We start from the raw sequence: 25986 nt of genomic DNA on the forward strand, positions 1-25986 counted from the left end.
CGTGGTGATGTGTGAAGATATTTTTCTAAAGTGCCAAGGACAAAAATATCTTAAATCTGTCTTTATTCGTATCTAGTAGTTTTTAGCCTTTATCTTTCTGCAAGTACTAATCTCATGCCGCAGTATTCTCATGAAATCACTCCCTTAAAGTTACAAGGTGATGAAAGTCAAGGAAATGAAGGGGTGAAGCATTTATGCCTCAGTCATAGGGTCATAAGTGTCTTTGGTATACTATGCATTTTAAAATAAATATAGCTCAATTTTTGTCTCTAGTGTTTTCTGCTGTCTATCCCTTTGTGAAAACATGATAGTTTAAGGTAAATCTGGAATCACTAATTGGATGAAACAGAGCACATGGGACCTTGGGCATGGGCCAAAACCTGGAACTGAAATTACTATGAAACGTAGCACTTGCAAACTTTTTTTTTGTCAGATGAATTGAACAACTCTCGATCCTAAGTACTACACAACAAATCCAAACACTCTTCACATTTAATCTCATGGTACGGGTTTTTCTCCGAGATCATTCTCATAAAGTTAAGGCGGTGACTAGCGATACTTCCGAGATCACTCGCATAAAGTTAAGGTGACGACGGCCGATAATCAACTTGTCCAATAGGAAAAAAGGTGACATATAGGCACAAAAACATTAGAGCCTCGGAATCATTCCTCAACGGTTAGTGACTTGCCTCACTCTTCACTTGGACTTGGGTTCTTGCCTCATTCTTCACTTGGACTAGGGTTCTGGAATACCTTCCATTTGGTATTTTGGTTTCTAGAAGACCACATTTAAGAGACCTCATCTTGTTATTTTTGAAATAAATATCGATGACAAAATCAAGTTTTCTTTTTAATGTATGATTCCAAAAGCACTTTTTAAAAAAAATCACTTGTGATCATTTCTTTTATTTTTGAGTTTTGTTACAAATAAAGGATCATTTTCTAACTTCAAGAAGTCATCAATTAATTTTTATATATTATATCTTCTATTATTAAATAGAAAAGGAAATTCAGAAGATAGAATTTAAGATAATTTTGTCTTTTTCTTTTGATTGTTTATACTTTCAATAAAATATAATGATTGTCTTAATACTTGTATAAAATTAAAATGAGACACTTAATATGAAATAGAAATATCTAATAATTATTTATCATTTGTCCCTCGATAAATCTTAATTAAGTAGTCACCTAATCTTATGTTTAATGTACTCTTCTCCACATGAAAAAATAAGTAGGTGGAAATCAAGTACTAATCTCATGCCGCAGTATTCCCTTGATATCACTCGCATAAAGTTACAAGGTGATGAAAGTCACGAAAATCAAGCGGTGATGCATTTATGCCTCAAGGGGTGAAGCATTTCTGCAAGTACTAATCTCATACCGCAGTATTCCCCCGATATCACTCGCATAAAGTTACAAGGTGATGAAAGTCAAGGAAATCAAAGGGTGAAGCATTTATGCCTCATAGTCATAGGGTCATAGTTTAAGCTTTCAAGTGTCTTTGGTATACTATGCATTTTAAAATAAGAATAACTCAATTTTTGTCTCTAGTGTTTTCTGCTGACTATCCCATGTTTACCCCTTTGTGGAAACATGATAGTTTAAGGTAAATCTGGAATCACAAATTGGATGAAACAGAGCACATGGGACCTTGGGCATGGGCCAAAACCTGGAACTGAAATTACCATGAAACATAACACTTGCAAGCTTTTTTTTTTGTCAAATGGATTGAACAACCTCCGATCCTAAGTACCACACAACAAACCCAAACACTCTTCACATTTAATCTCACGGTATGGGTTTTCCTCCGAGATCACTCGCATAAAGTTAAGGTCAATCTCATAATGTTAAGGTGGCGACTGACGATACTTTCGAGATCACTCGCATAAAGTTAAGGTCAATCTTATAAAGTTAAGACGGCGACTGGCGATACTTTCGAGACCACTTGCATAAAGTTAAGGTGGTGACGGCCGATAATCAACTTGTCCAATAGAAAAAAAGGTGACATATGGGCACAAAAATATTAGAGTCTCGGATTCATTCCTCAACGGTTAGTGACTTGCCTCACTCTTTACTTGGACTAGGGTTCTTGCCTCACTCTTCACTTGGATTAGGGTTCAGGAATACCTTTCGTTTGGTATTTTGGTTTCTAGAATACCACATTTAAGAGACCTCATCTTATTATCTCTGAAATGAATATCGATGACAAAATTAAATTTTCTTTTTAATGTATGATTCCAAAAGCACTCAATAAAAAAAATCACATGTGATCTATTCCTTCAATTTCTTTTCATTTTTAATTTTGTAACAAATAAAGTATCATTTTCTAATTTCAATAATTTATTAATTATTTTTTATATATTATATCTTCTATTATTAGATAGAAAGGAAAATTTAGAGGATAGAATTTGGAATAATTTTGTCTTAGAGACTTGTCACCTGAGCCTTGTTACCATTTTTCACCTCAGTATCAGTGTAGTGGAACCCCAAAGAACATTTTGCTATTTCTTTTCCACATATGTTTGAATGCAAGGATTATTACCGTGGAGTGAAGCTGGGTGATGGTGTAGTTCATTAATTTTAATTTCTTATCTAGCTTGTAGTTTCATTTTCTTTTATTCTTTTGTAATATTGTAGGTGTATATTTATTTACCTTTTTTTTGTTGGTATTTCAATTGAGAATTGTACATTTTATATATTTTAATTTTTAAGTTTTATTTAAGAATTATAAACCAATGATGTCTCTTAAGGTTAAAGTTAAGCTATGATGTCTAGTTAATTTTGTGATTATTATTTAATCGGTTGACAATTAGAATTTTTCTATACAGTTAAGGTATTCATTGGTACAAAATAATTAAAGGTAGAAATTCAGATGCAGTCAATTTTATGTGAAGTTGAAAAATATAGTCAAATCGATCAAATTATTTAATGGCTTTCAATTATCAACTTTACGTGAAGTTGACTGCACATGACTTTTCATCATAATCAAATAAGTCGCAATATGAAGTTATGAACCACCAATCATAAAATATATTGTATTTCCATAATTAAATATATAATTTATAAAAACTAAGTAAATAAAAAAAAGTGATCTTGACGCTGATGGAGCATGGGTGATCAAGCAGATAAAAGGTATTATAGTGCACCCCCGATAAGTTGGCACACCTTGAACCAAACTTGGCCACGTGTATAGTAACGTGCACCGCAAGTAAAAATAGTTTTGACTTTTTGACCGTTATGCGATTAAAACGGTGGGTAATTTTTTTAGTTATGGAAGTTTAAAATGTGTTATGCTCAATTGTAAAAAAATATTGTGTTTTTTATTTATACGGAGATAATTTTTTTTAAATTGAAATTCACAAATCGAAGGACCAGTTTTGTTTTGGAAATAAAACTTAAAGTCAGATTTGGGGTAATAGAAAAATCTGAGTCTCAAATTTGTGTGGACTGAAGTTTTTTTTAAGGAATATGAAAATCGGTTAGTCAATTTTGTTAAAAAAATTATAAACCACAAATTTATATTTAAAAAAAAATAAAATCACAAATCACCTTCAGATTTGTGATCATCCATACCAAAAAAATGAGGAAGTATAGGGAGCCAAATCACCTTCAGATTTGTGACCATCCATACCAAAAAAAATGAGGAAGTATAGGGAGCCAATGGAATATTTGTACAATATGTACAATGGGGTTTAAAGATGTTCGATTCAGTATTAGAGATATAACCATTAGTGTTATCTTTTTCTATCAGCTTAAGCTTTTGGGATGAGTGGTTTCATAACATAGTATCGGAGCTCTAGATCCGAGAGATCAAGAGTTCGATCTTTGGTGAATCTCAAAATAAAGTTTAAGTTTTTGGGATGAGTGGTTTCATGACAATGTGACATGAGATGTTTATTATCTCCGTACCCAGATGGTTATTCTAAATAGTATAGGTAATGTTCATTTTATTCATATTGGGCCAAAGATTTAGCTCATTGTATACATTGTACACTTAAGACCATTGACTCTCTAGCAGTACTAAAAAAATACACCAACTCTCCACATTATTTAAAAATAACACCACAATCTCAATATTAAAAATAAAAAGTTCTAAAACGGTGCATTTCGAAACAAGTTGAAAATCAAATTAGACTATCAGAGATTCACTTTGGGATTCACAGGGCGATGCATAAGTTTTCCGTCACTATCTTTCTTTCCTTCATCACGTTTAGGGTTTCGTAATTTCGCCCAAGTTTTCAAATTCAACTCAATATCCTTAGCTACGGTACGGTTTTTTCTTTGTTCCTTGTTTTGTTTTTTCAGTCATTGTACAATATAATTTTTCTTATTTTTGGGATTGGGGGAAAGTCGAAAAGAAAAAAGATGTTCTGGTACAGTCGAATTTCATGCCTTTCATGCTTGATAAACCATTTCAATTTATGCAAATGGAAGGGTTATTTGGGAAGATAGGGATTCAAAGAGCATCTCTTCTGTATTCTGTTTTACGTAGGGCTAAGGTTATGGACATTGTATTTGTGATTTGGTTTATATAGTATAGACATTGTCTAAATACACTTTATTTTAAAAAAAAAACAAATATTATTATCTTGGTTTGCAACGATGATCATGAAATTTTGGGGTAACAGGTGATTATAAGGTGAAAATCTCACCAAGCAACTTCAGGATTTGAACCTCTAATATTAAAGCGTATAGGTAAAATTCAGATGGCGTCATGAGTTGCAATCGACGGCTTTACTTTTTTATAAAGATTTTGGGATTCTTTTCTGAATTGAATTGTATGCTTTATTAGTGTAAATGTACTTTGGAAAAACAAAAGTGAGTCTGTTTTGGACATTGTATCTGATATGGCGATTTCTGGCAGTGATTCTTGCAGATATTGGATATTTAAACACCAGGAAATCGCTCGAGCCGGTACTGATGGGTATAATCAGGCTTCTCATTCATAGCAGGGACAGTCTGTGGCATTTATGTGGCTCAAAATTATCAAGTTCCTAACATTACCAAGCTAATTGACACTACGTTGCACAAGGCAAAGCAAGTTGAGGAAACATATCGCAAGCCTAAGAAGAAGGGTTCTGATGATGATAACTACCACTACAAGAAAATGGAACATTTGTAACAAAAACTTTGTAACAAATTTAAAATTGTTACAAAAAATTATTTTTTTGTAACAAAAATTAGTAATTGTTACATAATAATAATGTTTTGTATCAACAATACAATTTGTTACAAAACTTTTTGATATTTTGTAACGATTTGATTTTTTTGTTACAAATTATATTGGCTTTTGTAACGAATCAGTGTTTTGTTGCAAAAATTTATAATATTTGGTAATAAAAGACGAAGTTCTTGCAAAAGTTCAAAAAATTTTGTAACAAAATGTCCATTGGTTTCAAAAACTCCAATTATTTTGTAACAAAAAATTAATTTGTCACAAAATTCAATATTGTTTGGAACAAGTTATTTGTTTGTCACAAAATATAAAAATTTTTGTAACTATAAAACTTATTTTAAAATGTTAAAATCTTTAAGATAATTTTATTTTATTTCAAAAATTTTATTTTTTAATATATTATTTGTATTAATTAATTATTTTTTATAAAAATTAAAGATTAAATGATTAATTTTTAAAAAGGTATATATTATTTTATATTTTTTATAAAATTAATATATAATTTTTACTAATATTTAAGTCTTAAATGTTGACTAAAAATTAATTTTTTTAAATTAAAAAATTAATTATTAAACATAAATAAAAATAGTTAAAATTTAAAAATAAAAACAAATATAAGAAGTTAAAACTCTAATTCTAATTTTCACCTTCACTCTTCATTCTGCTGTTCGTCGCGCTTGTCCACTCTCACTGTCTTCACGGCTCCACCTCTCACACTCAAAGCCACCCTCCTTTTCTACTCTAAAATAAATTTAAAACAAATATTTTTTTTTGTTTCATTAACACTCTAATATTTAATATATTTTTACATTTAAATAAATTTAAAAAAAACTCACTTAAAAGCAAAATATAAAAATTTAGTTTTTTCTCTCCCTCTATTAGTCCTAAACTCACTTTAACCTAACACCCATCATTAAACCGATAAGACCTTCTATTCTTAAAAAATAAATAATAAATTATTTATAATTTATTATAATTATTCATGGTTTTATTTTTAAAAATATATTTATTAAAAAATAATTAAATTAAAGTTATAAAATTTTGAGTTTAAAATTAATTAAAACTCATATAATTTTTATAAATATTTAGATATTTTTTATTTAAAATCTTTAGTAATTTAATTACTACTAATTTTATTAAAAATACTTATTTATACCTTAATTTTATTAAAATTCCTAAATAAAAACCTAACTAACCCTCACCCTCGCCCTTTTTTTTCCCCAGCCGCCCCACACACAAACACTCAGACCCTAAACCATACACACACGAAACGGAAAGAAGGAGAAGGAAGGAGAGGGGGAAAAGGGGAGACGGCGGCGGTGGATGTCACTGCCACCGTCGCCGCCGTCTTATCGCTGTCGGGAGAGTAATAACGTGAGGGGAGAGAGAGACGAGCTCGCGAGGGAGTAGCGTCGCCGCCACTGGAGGGGAGCCTGGCTGTCCTCGTCACTGCCAGCTCCGTCGCCGTCGTCACCATTGGAGCTGCGCGAAGCCGTCGTCGCCGTTGTCACCATCGATGCTTCTCGTTGTCGTTTGTGGGTTGTCGCCTCTTCTGCTTCTGCTGTCACGCTGTCGTCTGCCCCTCTGGACATCGCTGCTTTTGAATCGTGTCCTGTCACTCGGATATGCTGCAAGAAGCTATCAGAAAGTGGCATTGATGAGAAGAAGCACAAACCCTCCACCAGCAATACCGCTGCCTCTAAATCCAAGGACGGAATGGAAGATTACAATTTTGCTATGAAGAGGATGATGAGGAATCCTTATGAGTATCACCACGATCTGGGTTAGTTTCCTCTTTTTTCCCTCTTTGTTAGTTATGACTGCCAACTGTTTGATATAATAATGGGTTTCCTTTGTTAATTACTTGCATTTTGTATAAGGTGCTAGAAGGAACAGTTAGTGCTGTATTAATTTGGGTCTATTTTATAAAATGCATAGCACAGTAATATGATTTCTGCTGCTGATGCAATCTGTGATTGATTTATTTCAGGTTTGAATTACACACTTATAACTGACAATCTCATTGTGGGATCCCAACCACAGAAACCTGAAGACATCGATCACCTCAAGAAGGAAGAGGGGGTGACATACATTCTGAATTTGCAGCAAGATAAGGATGTAGAATATTGGGGAAGCCTGCATTTCAGTCAATTTTGTTGAGAAAATAGACTCCCACTCTGAATTTTATGAAAGTATATACAACAATGGCCAACTTATCTTGCATAATGGCATTGTCATGAGATAGAAATTTTAATTTTTCCTATCTGGTTAATACATTGTGAAAAAACATCAACACTTGATGGATTTATATGAATTCATCTTGTTTTTGCAGATCAAGAGTGGTTCCTCCACTGAGTTTCTCAATCATTTCCAAAATTGCCCTGCTTGGGGTCATAGGGTAAGTTAACTATTCCTATATATACCCTTTTCTTTGAGTTGACTATTGGAATTCACCATCATTAAGGCTCTTTTCACCCTTAATTGTTGTGAATTTTTTGCAGATGTTCATCACAGATGCTGGGCTATGCTGGAATTAGTTACAGTAATCCCACTTTCCTCAGCTATCAGTAACCTCATTCCTGCTTTCACCGTCATACTTGTTATCATTTGCAGGTTCCTTTCTCTTTCTCAATTTATGGATTTATTTGACAAAATTCTAACCTGTACAATCATCATTTGCTGCTCAAAGGTGTTTCAAAGAAGAAGAAAAATGAAAACAAAAATGCTCAGAAGATAATAAAAATCAGTCCAAGTCAAATCAAAGTTATCTTGTTTTGTATTTATTAATTACAGTTGGAATAAATGATCAATATTACATATATAAGTGATGTAATTAATAATTTCTTTCTGAATCACTATCTTAGTATCTTACCCTATTATCCATTCTTGTTCCGTGTTTTGTTTGTTTACAATGCTATTACTACCACAACTTAAGGATGGAAAAGATAGATGTAAAAACTAGAACAACCCAAGCTAAAATTGTGGGAAGCATAATATCAATAGGAGGTGCATTTATAGTGACATTCACATATGGTTAGAAAACCTTTTTCTGGAATTGAAATTACCATGAAACGTAGCACTTGCAAACTTTTTTTTTGTTAGATGGATTGAACAACACCCGATCCTAAGTACCATACAACAAACCCAAACACTTCACATTTAATTTCACAGTACGGGTTTTCTTCCGAAATCACTCTCATAAAGTTAAGGCGGCGACTGGCGATACTTTCGAGATCACTCGCATAAAGTTAAAGTCAATCTCATAAAGTTAAGACGGCGACTGGTGATACTTTCGAGATCACTCGTATAAAGTTAAGGTGGCAACGGCTGATAATCAATTTGTCCAATAGGACAAAAAGGTGACATATGGGCACAAAAGCATTAGAGCCTCGGAATCATTCCTCGGCAGTTAGTGACTTGCCTCACTCTTCACTTGGACTAGGGTTCTGAATACCTCCCGTTTGGTATTTTGGTTTTTAGATGACCACATTTATTTTGGTTTGGTATTTTGGTTTTTAGATGACCACATTTATTTTGGTTTCTAGATGACCACATTTAAAAGACCTCATCTTGTTATCGCTAAAATAAATATCGATGACAAAATCAAGTTTTCTTTTTAATGTATGATTTCAAAATCACTTAATAAAAAAATCACTTGTGATCTATTCTTTCAATTTTTTTTCATTTTTAGTTTTGTTACAAATAAAGTATCATTTTCTAACTTCAGGACGTCAGCAATTATTTTTTATATATTATATCTTCTAATATTAGATAGGAAGAAAAATTTAGAAGATAGACTTTGGGATAATTTTGTCTTTATCTTTTGATTGTTTATACTTTCAATAAAATATAATAATTGTCTTAATACTTGTGTAAAATTAGAATGAGACACTTAATATGAAATGAAAATATCTAATAATTATTTATCATTTGTCCCTCAATAAATCTTAATTAAGTAGTCACCTAATCTTATGTTTAATGCACTCTTCTCTACATGAAAAAATAAGTAGGCGGAATACAACTCAATAAGATTTGGTCATTTCTCATCATTTGTTTACTACATCGTATCATATGATAATACATGTAAATCTACAGTAAAGTACAATCAAATTATTCAAGACATAAAATCTACCAAGTAACAAACTATGACTAAAAGAAAAAGTTCTGAAATCTACAAGTAACAAACTATGACTAAAAGAAATCCTTCGATGACCACAATGGCAACTCCAAATGAAATGGACTCAAATCAGATTTCTGATATCCAGGGATGTAGGTAAATTTTATTGTCTCAAGATTTGCAACATAAATCCCTTCATTAAAAGAGTACAAGTAAACAGTCTCCCCTTCATGTGGGTGAAAACCCCCCACACGCTTATAGTAATCAGCACAAAACTCATTTGGCAAAAGTCCTGAGAAATCAACATGGTGTAATAATTCCCAGTCATTCGACCCCAACTCCCAAACCTTAATATAATTGTGTCTAATTTCAGCAATCCTCAAGTCTCCACAAGAAGTTCCAAGAAAACCAAAGCTCATAATGTTCATTGGGTCAGAATCAACAGGGTAATCAAGTGTCTCACCATTAAGTCCATAAGGATCATAAACAAATATACTAGTCCTACCCATGAAATACAATCCTCCTTCATATGCAAAACTCATTGACCAGTGAGGAGCAAAAGCAAAACCATCATCTAATATCACAGTCTTTTGTCTCCAGTTCCCTGTCTCTGAGGACCAAACATCAACCTCGAATTCATAGTGTATTGCAATGAAGGAATTGATTCTTACCACCCTGAAACACTTCCTAGGATCAAGATAGTTTCTCCTTGAATCCTCTTTAGGGTCATTACAATAATATGGATCACATGTAAAGCCAATAGCATGAAGACACTCCTCCTTCACCTCGAGCGAAGGGAGCTTGAAGGATTCCTTGTTAATGGGGTCATGGAGGAAATAACCATAGCCACTTGTGTACCTGTTGTCACTACACAAGAAAACATTCATGGAACAACCACACACTGTCCCTTTGATGAAAACCTCAGGGGAAATTAGAATCCTTTTGTTCTGATGATCATGTTCTAAATCATCATCGTTATCACTATCATCGTAAGGGTCTGGAGGGAAAGTTAGCATGAGTTGATGTGGTGATAGAAAAACCAAGCTAGCACCATAGAACTTTTGTTAAATTAAATTTATATTAAAATTAAAAATAATAAAATTATAATAAAATTCTTGTTAAAATTATAAAAATAAAAAAATATGGGTTTAATATCTATCAACTTTATTATATATATATATTATAATAATAATTTTTAATTACATACCATAATAGGAGAAACTTAATTCATATTGATAGTTTGACACCCCTAGTGGAGGTAGTTGAGAACTTGAAATCTGGAAGTAGATGGGGAGGGGAGTGAGAGAGAAAAAGACAGGGAAAAGGGGGTAGGTAGGGGTGTTGTGCGCCAATATTGAACAACAAATGGTAGCGTGGCTGCCCCCATCTCCATTCCCTCGTCTACTTACGTCTCCTTCTCTTCTCTTCTCTTCTCTTAGCTTGTGCCATCACTCATTCTCACCTAACACCCTTCTCTGCTCTTCAACACTTTTATTCTTATTCATATTCATATACATACACCTATACTCGTTTATTTCACTACTTCCTCTCTCCTTTTCTCTCTCATTATTGCAATAACAAATTAACACACCATGTTGTCAGTAGCTCCTTCTCTTGACAGCACCCAAACCCAACAACAACAGCAGCAGCAAAGGACCGCTGACCCAACCCAACAACCCAATTCTTCTCCCCAAAATGTCCACATCTTCAAGTCTAAATTACCCGATATACCCCTCTCTAACCACCTTCCTCTCCACTCTTTCTGCTTCCAAAGACTCAATGAAATCTCTGACCGTCCATGTCTCATCGTCGGTTCCGCCGGAAAAATCTACACCTACGGCGAAACATACCACGCCTCCCGGAGACTCGCCGCCGGCATGTCCGCCATCGGAATTACCAAGGGCGATGTCATCATGATCCTCCTCCAGAACTCAGCGGAGTTTGTCTTCTCCTTCATCGCCGCCTCCATGATCGGCGCTGTCGCCACCACCGCCAACCCGTTCTACACTCCCGCCGAGATCTTCAAGCAGATCACCGCCTCCAAGGCCAAGCTCGTCATCACGCAGGCAATGTACGTTGACAAGCTCCGAGACAGCGATTCCGCCAAAATCGGAGAGGATTTCAAGGTCGTAACCGTCGACGATCCGCCGGAGAACTGCCTGCACTTCTCAGCGATCTCCGAGGGAAACGAGAACGACCTACCGGAGGTTGAGATCCACCCTGACGACGCGGTGGCGCTGCCGTTCTCCTCCGGAACAACCGGTCTCCCGAAAGGAGTGGTTCTCACGCATAGGAGCTTAACGACGAGCGTGGCTCAACAGGTCGACGGAGAAAACCCTAACCTGTACCTGAAAACGGAGGACGTTCTTCTCTGCGTTCTTCCTCTGTTCCACATATTCTCGCTGAACAGTGTTCTGTTGTGTGCTTTGAGAGCTGGAAGCGCCGTGTTGCTGATGCAGAAGTTCGACATTGGAACGTTGCTGGAGCTCATTCAGAGGTACAGGGTTTCGGTGGCGATGGTGGTGCCACCGCTCGTGCTGGCTCTGGCGAAGAATCCGATGGTGGTGGAGTATGATTTGAGCTCTATAAGGTTGGTGTTGTCCGGAGCGGCGCCGCTCGGCAAGGAGCTCGAAGAGGGTCTCCGGAGCAGGGTGCCTCAAGCTGTTTTGGGACAGGTCAGCTTTTTCTTTTTTTTTCCTTTATTTTTTTCCCGGATAAATGTTCATTTTGTGCTCCAAATCGAAAATTTTGCCCATATTCCAATTGAAATTGGTTCTCAAAATTCTTAAAAGTAACAATTAAATCCTTGATTTATGGACTTAGTAATTACAGCTTTTGAGATTTGAAGGCTAAATTGAATTATATTATGTTAAATAATTTAATTAAATATATCAAATCTTTATTATATTCACATAAAAATATTTAATATTTTCACGTGAATAATTTTGTTTATATTATAATCATAAGGTTGAGAACCAAAATGAAATTTAATTATTTTATTATTTTTTATTGATTTGGTGATTGCGTTCATTTAATACACAACTGAATTCTTTGCTCCCACGTACATTCCAAAGCCCCAACAACAATAACCTCTTGTTCATGCATCCGGCCTGTTCTTGGGGACCAAAAACTTTATGATGGCTCTTATTTTGGAGATTAGCTTAAGTGTGTGTTTGGAATGAACTGGAATAATGGAAATTGAATTGAATTGAATTGAATTATCTCTCCAAGTTAAAGAGGAGATGAATAAGGGAGAGAAGAATCAAAGTTGACTGTTTTCCCTTAAATTGATAATTGATAATAAAAGATAGAATTTAGCTAACAATTATTTTAAAAATGTTATAAAAGAAAATAATATTAAAATAGATAATTTAAACTAGTATTTTTAAGCATGATCTTGAAAAAATAATAATAAACTATTATTGTGGTGGAGAGGAAATTGAAAGTGGGCCTTGAAAGTAGAATTATTCACGGGATATGTGGAATTCCCTATTACACAAAAGGGGATATATGAGGTGCTAGTTATCATTGATTCATGGTTCACGAGTAGGAAAAAGGCAAAAAGCGCTCGTGTTTTTTGTTTGTTGCTTTAGATGGATTTATACTTTAAGACAATAGTTTTCTTCCTTTTTATGTCTTTATATACCCCCCGCTAGGAAAATAAATTAGCTTAAAAGACAAAAATGATGATGTCTTTCCAATAACTACTTCTTACCAGATATAAGCTTATTTTGGTCTTTCATCATTTATTTTGAAAATGAAAATAGTATTATATTTTTTATTTTAATAGTATTATAAAACGTTTTACTTACCTGTCAAACTTGGCAACGTGATCCTCATGGTCATAGTTTGGTTAGTAGTTGACTTGGCTCCATGATGAAGTGCCAACTGCCAACTTCCCCAAACACTTGTATTGGCCAGTCAAAGATTTTACCTTTTCTTTAATCGGTCAATTTAAGTTAATCTTAAACTTAAGCATCAATCGATGTATGTATAACAAGTTTGAACAGGCTTTTAAAATAGTGGAATGCTAGGCCAGCAACTTTTGGGATTTATAGTCATCAAATAACTATCAATGAGGTTTTTAATAGTGTGAGATTAAAGTGAGATTTCATCAAATGGCCTACTTTTTTTGATGATTACATGCTGGCCAGAATTTGATAAAATTATTGGCCCCTAGACTTTTCCTTTAAAATATTCATAATCTTTTCATAAAATGTTAAACAAAAATTGTGAAACTTATTTTAAAATTTAAAAATAATATTATACTATTTTTATACTTTTTAATACATTTTTTATAGTATAAATAATTTTTATTTTCTTTTATCAAACATTTTTAATAAAAAAATATATGAAAATTATATATATAAATAGTGCATATATAAAATTAGATATCAGATCTTTAGTCTCTGTCGAGTCCCATTTGAGGAGAAAAAATGTCCAAAAGAAAAAATGACCACCACAGACACGCACAAAAATGACAAAACAGGTCATAACTCATAACACATAAGATTCTTTTCCATGTAGAATTGTAGACAGCTCATCTGCAAAATCGACAAAATAAATTCTTTATATATAATAATTCTAGTGTAAACATAATTATTTCACGAAATACCCAATGTGATGAACACCCTAATATCATGTCAATTAGTAAATTAGTACTGATTCCAAACCTCTATTTGCTAATTAGCTCGTGACTGCTGCTAAGCAAATATGTGGGAAATAATAATTAAAAAAATGGTAAAACAACTGGATAGGTGTCAACATGCATGTTTATGATGAGAATTGTAGACCTAGGGATCTGGTATTTATTTAATTATATATTACACGTTCGAAGTAATGATTTATTTAAGAATTATTATAGGGGTACGGGATGACAGAGGCAGGGCCAGTGCTGTCCATGTGCTTGGGCTTTGCGAAGCAACCATTCCCAACGAAATCAGGTTCATGTGGCACTGTTGTTAGAAATGCTGAGCTTAAGGTCGTCGACCCTGAAACTGGTTGCTCTCTTGGTTATAATCAACCTGGTGAAATTTGCATCCGTGGTCAACAAATCATGAAAGGTATGATCACCATATGTATATTATATTTTACTAGTGTATCAATGAGTATCAATGTGCATATTAGTTTACTTTTTTATTTAGTAAATATATATAAAAATAATAAAAGTAAAATTAGCTGATATATTTTAACTAAAAAGTTTTAAATTCGAGTCTTACAAATAGCAATAAAATATATATATTTTTTTATAAATGATATATGATGAAGTGTGTTTTAAGAAATAAAATTGTAAATAAACTCTTCTTATATCTGTCTGTGAGTGATTATAATTATAATTTAGAATGTTCAAATCCTATTATGATGAACTCCGATACACGTGCTTATTTCTAACTATGTCAAATATTTGAATTCCTTGTAGGGTATTTGAACGATGATACAGCAACAGCAACAACTATCGATGTGGATGGCTGGCTGCATACCGGTGATGTTGGTTATGTAGATGATGATGATGAAATCTTCATCGTTGACAGGGTCAAGGAACTCATCAAATTTAAAGGTTTCCAGGTACTGAAATTATTCTCTAACTGATGCATGTAATACATTTCATTAAAATTGTTTAAACAGAAAGTATATTGTAACAACACCTCATGACTCATGCTTATAAATAAAATGTTTGATGTTTGATTGTTGTAGGTGCCCCCTGCAGAACTTGAAGCCCTTCTTGTAAGTCACCCCTCTATTGCAGACGCAGCTGTTGTCCCGTAAGTTTAATTTCCTTGAATCTTGATTTATTATTTAATTTACTAATACAGCGGAACTCTAGCTAGTAACATAACTAATATCATCAATTTTATAACAGGCAAAAGGATGTTGCTGCTGGTGAAGTTCCTGTTGCATTCGTGGTTAGATCTAATGGCTTTGAACTCACTGAAGAGTCTGTAAAGGAATTCATAGCTAAACAGGTAATTAAGTTAAATGATTCATTACTTTTGGCTGCTTTGAACTCAATATGTAATTAAAAGCCATATGAATTTAATGGAAATTCGACAACCTTGATATTTTGAGAGCTTGTTATTGAAATTAAAGTATGCGGTGTTTGTTGTGTGCAGGTAGTGTTTTACAAAAGACTACACAAAGTGTACTTTGTGCATGCAATTCCGAAGTCTCCATCAGGAAAGATATTAAGGAAAGACCTCAGAGCAAAGCTAGAAAACACCACCACCCTTAAGCCCTAGACGCTTCATAGAACTTTTGTCTTTGCAGTATATTCTATATTTATTCTTTCTTTCTTTTTTTCCTTTTATTTTCCTCTCTTCTTTTGGGTACGGGTTCCATAATTGTAATCTTATGATTTAATGCTTCATGGCACAAAGCCAATACGAGAAGCAAATAAACAATTGTATTCTTTTCATGTGAAGACGGTTTTACTCCTCTGTTGTCTGCTGTAATTTTTTGTTTGAGAGACTTTTGATTGTAGTTAGGTGATTTTACATCACTAAAATTCGGAATATAATTGTTATTATTATTGTTACTAATAATATTATTTGTTTTTTAAAAAATGTTTTTTTCCGTGAGCCATAAGAGATTGTAACAAAAGAGATTGGATTAGTCTCTATTGAGAGTCAAAGTTTGACATTTGACAATGTATACAGAAAAAAAACTACTTTGGAGTGTTGGTGAAGAAAACGGTACCTTATAATTGGTCATTGTAAACAGTTTTGATAGATACCTTATAATATACTGTAAATCATTAATAAAAATGCTTGGTTGAAATATGGAAAGGAAAGCCAAAGCAATTAGTTTAAAATGAAAACAAAAAAATCCATGTACCAAAGCAACAAAGGAAAACACATGCTAGCTCCACGATTAAGTTTGGACTTTGGAATAAAGTCAACAAAAACACTTTGTCATTCCTCAAAATATAACCGCCCGCAACTCATGTAGAAATAAGAAGTTAAGAACCATACATTCATTTCTGCAGTGACGCAGTCCAGCCGTACTGAGACACACGGATCACATGTGAATACCAAAGTATACTAATAATAACTGTAAGAACCAAGAACCGAATATAATCGAACTAATCAGAATACTAGATCAATAAATTACTGGTTCAATCGATAAATTATACGTTAAATTAGTTGATTTATTATAATTAAATAATTATATAAAATTTAATTTAATTTTTTTATTTTTATAATAAATGTTTTTTTAATTTTATTTTATATTTAATTAATTATTATTTTTAAATTTTAATAACTCATCAATTAGTTTATATTTATTATACTCTTCAGATATTTATAAATTTATATTTATTATACATACTCCTTAAATATTTATAAAAATAAATAAAAATAACAATTGATCCATACTGAAATACTCGGCTTCCAAAAGTTTTGACCGAGCTTAACCACAAGCAGAAAAGATCGGATTTAAATTCTACAAAATTAACCGATAATAGCTGAATCTTCCAAACTTACCGAGATATAAGAGAACAACAAAAAATATCCATGACAGCCCTACTATCAAGGTCAATATAACGGCGAAATCACTAAGCTTTCCTGTCTATATAAGTCACCTCCTAACCCCACTAGGGGATATGATTTTCTCTGATCTCTCTTCATCTAAACACTGAAGAATAAAACACTTCAGCCCACATAAGACATCTATTTTATTCTCTCTTAAAGTATTTCTCATTGTCTTGTAATATTACTGACTCCGAGCGGAGTCCCTTTTGCGGAGTCCCTTTTGCAGATTCCACGCTGACCACACCCCGGTTCCAGAGAAGACGTTCCGCGTTATAGAAGGACTACCTAGCCTGACTGTAGCCGAGTTATAAGTCGGAAGTCATACTCCAGAGCGGAACAACAATCATAAAAATAAAAAATATATCATAATTAATAAAATAATATTTTTCTTTAAATTTGTAAATATAATTTAATTTTATTTACGTAATATATTTAATAAAAAATTATGTATAGAAAATAATATTTTTTTAACTTAACCGGATTTGATCGGATCGGTTTAAATCGATCTTGAATAAATTTGACCGATTTTATTGAGTTTGCCTAAGTTTGACCGGGTTAATTGTTTAACTAGTTCAAATGATGACCAAAACTAAGATTGATGACCAATTGACCGGATTTTTGATTCGGTACTATCAGGGTGGGACTGAGTTTGATAACTTTGATATTTTTGTATGGGTAAAGTATTAAATTGGTCTCCTATGTTTGGGTGTAATCTATGACGTACGGACATGGACATTGACATAGACACGGGACACATGAACACACGGGACACATGAACACACGAATTTTAGGACACGTCATATATATAGAATATAAAGTATTTTTTAGATAAATTACAATGAATTTTTGATATTTTATTGTTATTAAAATATAAAATAATTTTTTAGCTATTTTTAATGTCTTCTTTTAACTGTATAAAAGTATCTAAAATATTTTTTGTTTTAATAAATAATAATATATATTATTTTTAAACTCATTTCAATAATACATATTAAGAATAAGGCTGGACAGCTGACACGTGATGATATTTAGGTGTGTCCAAGTGTCGATGAGTGTCGTATCCGAAATGTATCCGACACGCGGATACGGCAACTCAACGAAGTGTCCGTACTTCATAGGGTGTAATCCTATTTTGGTCCTTAAGATTTAGAGTGTCCTATTTGAATTCAAAAAAGTTTTATTTAGTTTCAACGTAGTTCCACCGTAAATGTATCAATACATTTATTTATCATTCTTCTTACAATTTAAATGAAATATTTCTATAGAACTAACGAGAATGATAAATAATATTGATACATTCGCGGTTGATTTTGTGCCTTTAAAGCTTGTACTTATTTTCTAAATTATCGATCTTGTTTTTGAACGTTGTCATATAGGACATTTTGTTAATTATTTAACTTTGACCTCACAATGGGACTAAATTGAAGTTAAATGAAATTTTTTTAGATTTAAATAAGATACTTTAAACATTAAGAACCAAAATAAGATTACGCCAAAACGTAGGAACTAATTTAATATTTTACTTTTTTTTATTAACAACAGGGATTAAAATCCAAAGAGATTTGATAACTATGATAATAACAAAAGAACTTGACAATATCAGCCAGGTTTGTCGCATAAGTCTTTTAAAAATAAAAATATTAGTAAAATAAAAAAATTAATTATTTTTAAATTGAACCAAGATAAAAAAATTATATATAATAAAATTCAAAGATAATTAGATTATCATTTTCAATTGATCAATTTCTACATTTTCAGAAGGATCAAGGATGCACCTAAGGACAACTTGTTTTTTTTTTTTTTTATTTGTTCAGAATGATGAGCACTTCATAAAAACTTCAGATAGAGGATGACAAAGAAGCCCAAATTATGGGCTGAGCCCAAACTGGGCCCAAACTGTCCCTTCCCCGCTGGTTGCTCGGTTCCAGGCTTCCAGCTACTCCGACGGAACTCACACTCGCCCTGAATTCTTCGGCACCATGACCTAGCAAATCACACTCTCCGGTTCACATCTCAAGATTGCTCCTCTTCTTCTTCAACGTGTCGCGGCGGCTTCTACCTTCTGCATCTCCACTGCTACATCCAGCTCGTGGCTTATCTGGCGCGCCTCCTCCATCTCCATTCCTCTTAGTCCAATCTAATTGCCTGACTCACCTCTTTCCGTCAATTTTGACTAACCTCACTCCCAATATTCACTCGGACCTCCTCGACTGCCCTCGGAGTAAATTTTAGGGCCAGGTCCAACTTCGCAACCCGACCCGAAAGAACATCTCCGGACCCAGAGAGCACCAGACGCCAACCCGGTTCTTCTTCTTTCTTCCAACGATTCCTACGCGCTGCTCCATGTTTGGCAAGGATTCCTTGAGGTTGTGGCCGGAGCTCCGCCGCGTTCTGGCTCTGTAACCTCTGCCAGGCCTTCCGAAGGGTGCCGCTGCTGCGTCGGAAATCTCCTTACCACCTCCGCGGTGATCGCCTCTGCACTTCTCCGTCGTTTAGCATTACAGTCTCGGCAAATCAGTTGGGCTAGCCCTGGCCCAATTAGAAGTGGGCCAGCCCACCTCCTCCACGCACGAATTACATACAACAGCTTTTTCCGGAGGAACAAGAGTTAAGAATTTTCAGTTTCTCCCTCCATTCTTCGCGGGTACCACTACTATTCTATTTCTACGCTACCTTTCATACTCTGCAGAAACCTCACCGATTTTAAAATTTTCCTTGTCTGAATTTCAGATTTGGTTTTGTTTAATTCAAGGTGAAATAGGTCAACGCCGCATGGATCCTTACGATGATATTCTCCCAACGGCTCCTGCTGGGCGCGGTAAATGTTCGACTAAATGACACTGAGAAAGCTTCATCTTCTTCTTGGTTGAATATTATTGCTTTTGTCATTTTTGTTTATATGCTTTATTGATATTCATTATTAGGTCGTGCTGGGGCAAAGTTTGCCCCGAAGGTCAAACCGAAACCGGTGCCTCGGAAGGAAATTTCTGCTGAAAAACATGAAATCTCGTCTAAAGATGGAGAGGGAGAACGTGTTGCTTCATCCATCATCACCAGCAGTAAGGACATAGATACTGTTCCCCAGAGTAAATGCCATGCTGCTGTTGCTTCCACTTTGAGTGTGCGACCTCAACATTCTGCAGGTTCAAATTTAGAGGATGCCACAAAATCTCAAATGGCAAATCCTCAGCAAGTTGGTGTAAATGTGGATACTGCAGCCTTAGTGGATGCTCAACCTTCCACAGCTGCATCGACTGAAGTTGAGTCAGCTCGTGAGGTAAATGTCCATTTTCATTATTATCATTATTATTAGTATTAGTAGTAGTAGTATTTGCTATAGTTGTTTGATGCTATGTAGTATTTATAACAGTTTTTGTAATGTTTATGAACTCTAGGAAGATCCTGTAGCTTTGGAAGGGAGCCGACATTCTAATTTTGTTCCTGAGACCAATCTCAGTAATGGTAAGTTATGCTTTCATATAACCAGTTAGTCATTCACTCATTTGTAATTTTATGCAGCAAGTGTCACAATGTGTAAGACAACATACAATTTGGTTATGTTCTGATTCATTTCATATACGTCCTTTGGTTTAGACTCAACACATCCAGTTCAAACTGCTGATTCTGTAGAGAAGCTATCAAATAATGTAGCTATTCTATCTACAATATGCTCAACCGGAGGTAGTATGGGAGATCCCGCTCAAAATGAAAAAGAGCCAGTTCTTGATAGCAACGACTGCTTGGGACTTAGTGATGATTTGATGCAAGTTGGCCCGGATGTGGGCTTTGAAAATGCTTCAGATAATGATGCTGCAATACTTGAGAGCAACATTCAATCGAACCTTATCTTTGGAAGAGAACGAGAGGTATAAATTTTTTGCCTTTCTTTGAGTACGTCAATTGCTTTACCTAGGTGATCAACTCAGGAAGGGAATTCTTTTCAGGCAGAGTCTGAGAAATTTGAATTGGATCCTTTTAGTGAAGTCCTCCCTGATCCTGGCACTAGGACTGGTTAGTAACATCGTTTCTATTTCAAATTACTTAATATGCTTTATATTAGCTGAAAGATATATTATTTGTATGTCTTTTTTGTTGCAGCTCGTAAGTTTCAACCCAAGATTAAGCCACGACCTAGAGTAGGCGCAAAACCTGCTGTTGCTTCTGCTTCATCTAATGATATGATGGCAAGGTCTGTTGAGTTGCCTACATTTTGCATGAATGAAGTTCAATCTTTTCAGTCTAGTGATGATGGCATTAGTATGTTAAATCAACCAAGCAATTCACCTGTACCCACATTAGAGATTCCTATGGCAACTGATTTATCAAGTAAGTTTGATTATGTGGACTCAAGTATTCCATTCTCTAAAGACAACAATAATTTGGCAGCAGTCAGTGCTTCCCAACTGGATTCTCTCGATGCTGTGTTTTCTGATGTTGCAGTTCATAATGGAACTAGGGATTTGCCTTCTAGTGTTGGTAAATCAGCTGCAGAGGTAAAAGAGGGTTTTTCATTTTATTTATTTATCTTTCAATTTCATTAAGTTGCTAAATGTTGAAAAGTTTTTGTTCCTCCAGAGTGCAGACATTTTTGCTGGGTTGGAATCCATTGATGACTTTACCACCCAAGCTGCCACTACTACAGGTGAATATTAAATGCTTTGTAGTCTTTTAAATTGGGGCAACTATCTTCAGGGTCCATCCTTCTAACTTATGTGAGCATCACCATCACTGGTGTTTTGACGTGCTGCCCTTAGATCTTGATGTTATCAATAAATGCCATTCAGCCAATCACAAATATTTGACACTGCTGTTTGTTTTTGTGTGTGGGAGTCTTTTTTGTGGGTAATACTTAAAAGTGTTCTTCTGTGTGCAGGAAAACCAATTCTTCAATCGGAAACAGAGGTGGAGATCATGTTCTTATAAGAGATATGATGGTTTTATATAAAATATGTTAAATTAGATTTTTCTGTATAAAACTAATCAGTGTATTATTGGTCTCAGGAAGCTGTGAACTTGAGTCCTGGCTGCCCAGTTGATAATGTCTCAGATTATCAGTCCAAGAAAACTGACAAAGATCCAGCTTCTGAAATCCCGGTGGATGAAGAACTGACAAATTCTCCAAATAGTCCCACATTGGCTGATCTTATGCAGGTTGATTTTACTAGAGAAAAAAGAAGTAAAACATAAGCTATAAGCCATTAATATATGTTTGATCTGTTTTTGTTTGCTTTTTTCCTTTTTCTTATATGTGAATCTGTTTTTGAGGTTATTATTATACCATGTTATCAGGATGCTAATGGAAGAAAAAAGGAAGACGCAGTGTGGAGTTCTCTTAGGAAGCGCAAAAAATCTGGTGCTAATGAGGAGGATAAAGGTGTTAAAACTTCAAGGCAGCGGAGGAAGCAAGCAACTCATAAACCTGTTAGCAACTCGGTGAATGAGGATGATGATGATGATGACGACCTTGACCCTCCCTATAATCCGTATAGAGATGAACCTGAAGAGAATGATGAAGAATTTGAAGTGGATGACTCCTCCAAGAAGAAGGCATCATTGAATTCAACAAAGAAATCAGTGGCTAAAAATGGAAAAACATCTCAAAAACATAAGAAGGCTAATGAAGATTTAGAAAATGGCAAAAAAGAACCTCCTAAAAAGTTCTCTCATTCAAGCAGACAAAAAAGAAGATGTGGTAAACATAATAGAATATTTTTGTGTAATTTTTACCTTTGGTGATTATATCTTATATGCTTATTATGGAAGTATTTTTCTTTTACATAGTGAACCAAGCACTGCTGGAAATTCCTGAGGATGAACTTGATATGCATACATTGTCTCTCAAGGATATCATTTTACTTGCAGAACACAGGGAGCGGCTGGCAGTGCGTATTCTCAATTTTTATCCTTGTCACGTATGCTTATCATTTAAAGTTTTCATTAACCTTTTTTTTTTTGTAGAAAAAGGAGGCAGCAACTTCAAAGACATCTACCAATCAAAGGTATTCAGCTTTGAACAAGAGTGTACTTTACAGTCTATTACATTTTCTGCTAACATTTTAAATGTTTTTCTTATATATAGGCAAATCTTGATTTTGAAAATATGATGTTGTAGATTCTTATTTTCTGCAATATGTGTGATTCTTACATAATGCAATATTTAATTGACTTGGGGAAAATCTGAAAATGTTGACGAACTTATGTTAAATAAAGGAAATTCTTTTTGTTGCCTTTTCCTTCACTTGGGGGTATATAAATCTCATTCTAACCACTAAGTGGTGTAACTTCTCATTACATGATTCTATGATGTCCTTCACCTCTTTGTCAAAATAGTTCTTGACTGGATTTTGCCATGCTGTCAGGTGCATTATTTTATTATTTCATTGGCTTCAGTTGGGTTGAGGGCCTGAGTCAGGGGAGGGTGTGTAAATGTGATAGTGGTCTTTTCCCAGTTTCCATGCTATGCTAAACACTTTAACTTTCCTCAGTTTCTGAGAACAAGAATGGAAATGGTAACAGTTCATACTGAATGTGTTGCATGTTATCAAATGGCTTGTTAATATCACTTATGAGTAACTTGCATTCTAGTAAATAGATTTAGTTTGAAAAATATATTTGCAGTGGTGGAGATTCCCAACATGAGGCCGAGGCTGGAGCTAATAGTGAAGAGGAGTATTTAGGTTCAGAAGATGATAGAGAAGCAGGTGACGATGAAGCCAGTGAGAGTGTTCCGTTGGCTTCCTCTTTATTCAACTACCAATCCTTCATGGAAAAGACTCCTAGGGGAAAATGGACAAAACATGATAATGAACTGTTCTATGAGGTATTTATAGAATTCTTACTATATGATGAATGTCATAAATTATTTCTCGACCACAACTATGTAAATACTGTTTTTTTTGGGGGGGGGGGGGGGGGGGGGGGGGCTGGTTTCCTCTAAATTGACTAATGACCTTGTAATATAGGCAGTTAGGCAGTTTGGCACAGATTTTTCTATGATACAACAGCTTTTTCCTGATCGAACACGTCACCAAATTAAGTTGAAGTACAAGAAGGAAGAGCGACAGCATCCTCTACGGTTAGCTGATGCTGTAAATAATCGTTCAAAAGGTTAACTCTTAGCTCCTGTTTTGTGCTGTTCTCAGTGATACTGTGTTATATTATTGTTCAAATGATTGGCTTCTTTTTGAACGAATGAGATGCTACTGAAGTTGTAGATCATGTTACGATGTTGATTGGCTTCTCTATTTTTTGTTGTAGATAATTTTCATTTTAAGATGTTGATTGAGAGACTGCAGCAAGCTTCAGCCAAGGAAGATCAAGACCGTGGTAAAGATGCATCAGGTTCGATGGCAGCAGAGGAGGTTGAGAATTCGGCACCTGGAACTAATGTATGCACTCTTGGTCCATTTTGTTTGTCTTCTGATAGATCTATTGCTCTATGTTCATATTGCTTTATCCAATACCATATTTTTTGTTGATCAATGCCACATTTCTTTGATAGATATGGGTTCTTGCTTTCTTTACCTTATATACTATGGATTATATAACTTTCTGCAGTATAGCCATGCAAAATTTTGAACTCATTTTATCATGAATGTAGGAGGATGTTGGAACAACTGAACAGGAGGAGTTTGCAACAACTGAGCAGGAGGCAAATGTCGAAGATCAACAAGATTCTAAGTCAGTTCCTAGTCCAGAACAATTTGACAATAGTGATGATGAATTAGCAATATGGGCTCAATATAAAAGTGAAATTTAGTGAATGATTTTACCCTCTTTTTCTCGATTGAAGTGAAATTCTGATTAATTTGCAAAATCACTATCGCGATTTTTTATTTTGTAGTCGAGGCTACTTTAAGATTTGCGCTAGCGGATATCTTAATAACACCTTGTAAACACTTAAAAAATTATTAACTGGTAAGTTTTCATAAAGGAAAAGTCTATAAATTTTAAGATGAGCACTTCTTTTATATTTTTTTTCTTCTCTCGTCTTCTAAAAGCAACCCCTTGTATGACGGGCGTCGGGCAAATAAGTTTGAAGATAATACGTTGCATAGTAAAGAAGGGCATGAACTATAGAAAATATGGATCTTACTTCCCAATAAGTTTGATCTTACTCCCCCGCGGGTATTGAGAGAACAGATGGGTTATACATCCATATAATTTTCCATCCAAGTCCATCAAAGCTGGTTAAACACTAAAAAAATTTAATCCTATTAAATGAACGTATATTACACGTGTCCAAATCCCCGAAAACGTTTAACATTCATTCGCGCCTTTATTATGAAACAATATTCCTTCTTCAACCTTAAAATTGCTACTGGAGAATTTCGAATCTCTCAAAGCTCGATCGTTTTCTCTGCGGAAACTGCTTTTACTCAGGAATCGCGAGAAGATTTCGAAAGGAAGAAGAAAAAACAAACGAAAAAAATAGAGACTGCGAAACATATGATAAAAACTAATGTTCATTTAAAATCTCGCAATCTCGCGTTTCTCCTAGTTGCATTTTAGGTTTACTGGATTGAGTTGCTTCATTTAGTAGATCGACTTATTCTGAATCAATTTTTTTTCGTAACTAGGGCATAGGAACAGAAATATGTTCTTATTTCCATTCAATTAAGTGGAGTTGGTCATTTTGATTCACTTGATTGTTAGTGTGTTCAGTTGAGTTCTTTTGCATGCAGAAATGCTTTTCTTGCTGATTGAATGTTTATCACGTTTTATTCAAAACATAAATGGTGTTTTGTTCCGTGGAGTTGGCCATTTTGATTCACTTGATTGTTAGTGTGTTCAGTTGAGTCCTTTTGCATGCAGAAATATTTTTATTGATGATTGAATGTTTATCACGTTTTATTCAAAACATGAATGGTATTCAATTCAGTGGAGTTGGTCATTTTCATTCGTTTGATTGTTAAGTGTTCAGTCGAGTCCTTTTGCATGAAGAAATATTTTTCTTGATGATTGAATGTTTATCACATTTTATTCAGAACATGAATGGTGTTCAGTTCAGTGGAGTTGGCCATTTTAATTCACTTGATTGTTAGTGTGTTCAATTGAGTCATTTTCTTGATGATTGAATGTTTATCACATTTTATTCAGAACATGAATGGTGTTCAGTTCAGTGGAGTTAGGCATTTTGATTCACTTAATTGTTAGTGTGTTCAATT

At 34.3% G+C, this 25986-nt stretch overlaps 2 protein-coding genes and 1 long non-coding RNA gene across 12 annotated transcripts; all 3 read left to right on the top strand.

The window, feature by feature from the left end:
* Window positions 1-6305: 6305 nt before the first annotated feature.
* On the top strand, window positions 6306-8858 carry LOC112801343 (uncharacterized). Of its 3 annotated transcripts, none has more exons than XR_003201894.3 (5): window positions 6354-6959; window positions 7167-7368; window positions 7509-7574; window positions 7678-7789; window positions 8279-8858. It is a non-coding gene; the product is annotated as an uncharacterized lncRNA (long non-coding RNA). The 3 variants fall into 3 exon arrangements; XR_003201896.3 differs by having other exon boundaries at window positions 8348-8858; XR_003201893.2 differs by lacking the exon at window positions 8279-8858 and having other exon boundaries at window positions 6306-6959; window positions 7678-8028.
* A 2027-nt stretch (window positions 8859-10885) lies between these two features.
* Window positions 10886-15742, top strand: LOC112801342 (4-coumarate--CoA ligase 2). The gene is made up of 6 exons (XM_025844014.2): window positions 10886-11968; window positions 14158-14356; window positions 14713-14858; window positions 14988-15055; window positions 15154-15256; window positions 15404-15742. The coding sequence occupies exons 1-6, from the start codon at window positions 10886-10888 to the stop codon at window positions 15527-15529; spliced, it is 1725 nt and encodes a 574-aa protein (XP_025699799.1). The 3' UTR covers window positions 15530-15742.
* Window positions 15743-18584: 2842 nt separating this feature from the next.
* LOC112801341 (uncharacterized) lies at window positions 18585-24635 on the top strand. Of its 8 annotated transcripts, none has more exons than XR_011882088.1 (18): window positions 18628-19463; window positions 19572-19637; window positions 19744-20096; window positions 20215-20281; window positions 20414-20685; window positions 20764-20830; window positions 20918-21312; window positions 21395-21461; window positions 21693-21721; window positions 21821-21970; window positions 22109-22511; window positions 22601-22701; window positions 22778-22818; window positions 23179-23328; window positions 23438-23639; window positions 23782-23926; window positions 24077-24207; window positions 24420-24635. XR_011882088.1 is itself a non-coding variant. In XM_072237167.1 (18 exons), the coding sequence occupies exons 2-18, from the start codon at window positions 19592-19594 to the stop codon at window positions 24576-24578; spliced, it is 2514 nt and encodes an 837-aa protein (XP_072093268.1). In that variant the 5' UTR covers window positions 18640-19463; window positions 19572-19591; the 3' UTR covers window positions 24579-24635. The 8 variants fall into 8 exon arrangements, 4 of the variants coding, with proteins under 4 accessions (XP_025699795.1, XP_025699796.1, XP_072093268.1 ...); XR_011882086.1 differs by lacking the exon at window positions 23179-23328 and having other exon boundaries at window positions 18640-19463; window positions 20918-21145; window positions 21260-21312; window positions 23786-23926; XM_072237167.1 differs by lacking the exon at window positions 23179-23328 and having other exon boundaries at window positions 18640-19463; window positions 20918-21145; window positions 21260-21312.
* Window positions 24636-25986: the final 1351 nt, after the last annotated feature.

Source organism: Arachis hypogaea, chromosome 5, assembly GCF_003086295.3.
Source record: "Arachis hypogaea cultivar Tifrunner chromosome 5, arahy.Tifrunner.gnm2.J5K5, whole genome shotgun sequence".
Lineage (NCBI taxonomy): Eukaryota > Viridiplantae > Streptophyta > Magnoliopsida > Fabales > Fabaceae > Arachis > Arachis hypogaea.

Coding starts and splice junctions, on each gene's coding strand:
- LOC112801342 (XM_025844014.2), top strand. CDS start 10,886: ATGTTGTCAGTAGCTCCTTCTCTTGACAGCACCCAAACCCAACAACAA. Junction 11,969..14,157: donor CTCAAGCTGTTTTGGGACAG/GTCAGCTTTTTC, acceptor GAATTATTATAG/GGGTACGGGATGACAGAGGC. Junction 15,056..15,153: donor GCAGACGCAGCTGTTGTCCC/GTAAGTTTAATT, acceptor ATTTTATAACAG/GCAAAAGGATGTTGCTGCTG.
- LOC112801341 (XM_025844010.3), top strand. CDS start 19,592: ATGGATCCTTACGATGATATTCTCCCAACGGCTCCTGCTGGGCGCG. Junction 21,722..21,820: donor TTCTTCAATCGGAAACAGAG/GTGGAGATCATG, acceptor TATTGGTCTCAG/GAAGCTGTGAACTTGAGTCC. Junction 21,971..22,108: donor CATTGGCTGATCTTATGCAG/GTTGATTTTACT, acceptor CCATGTTATCAG/GATGCTAATGGAAGAAAAAA.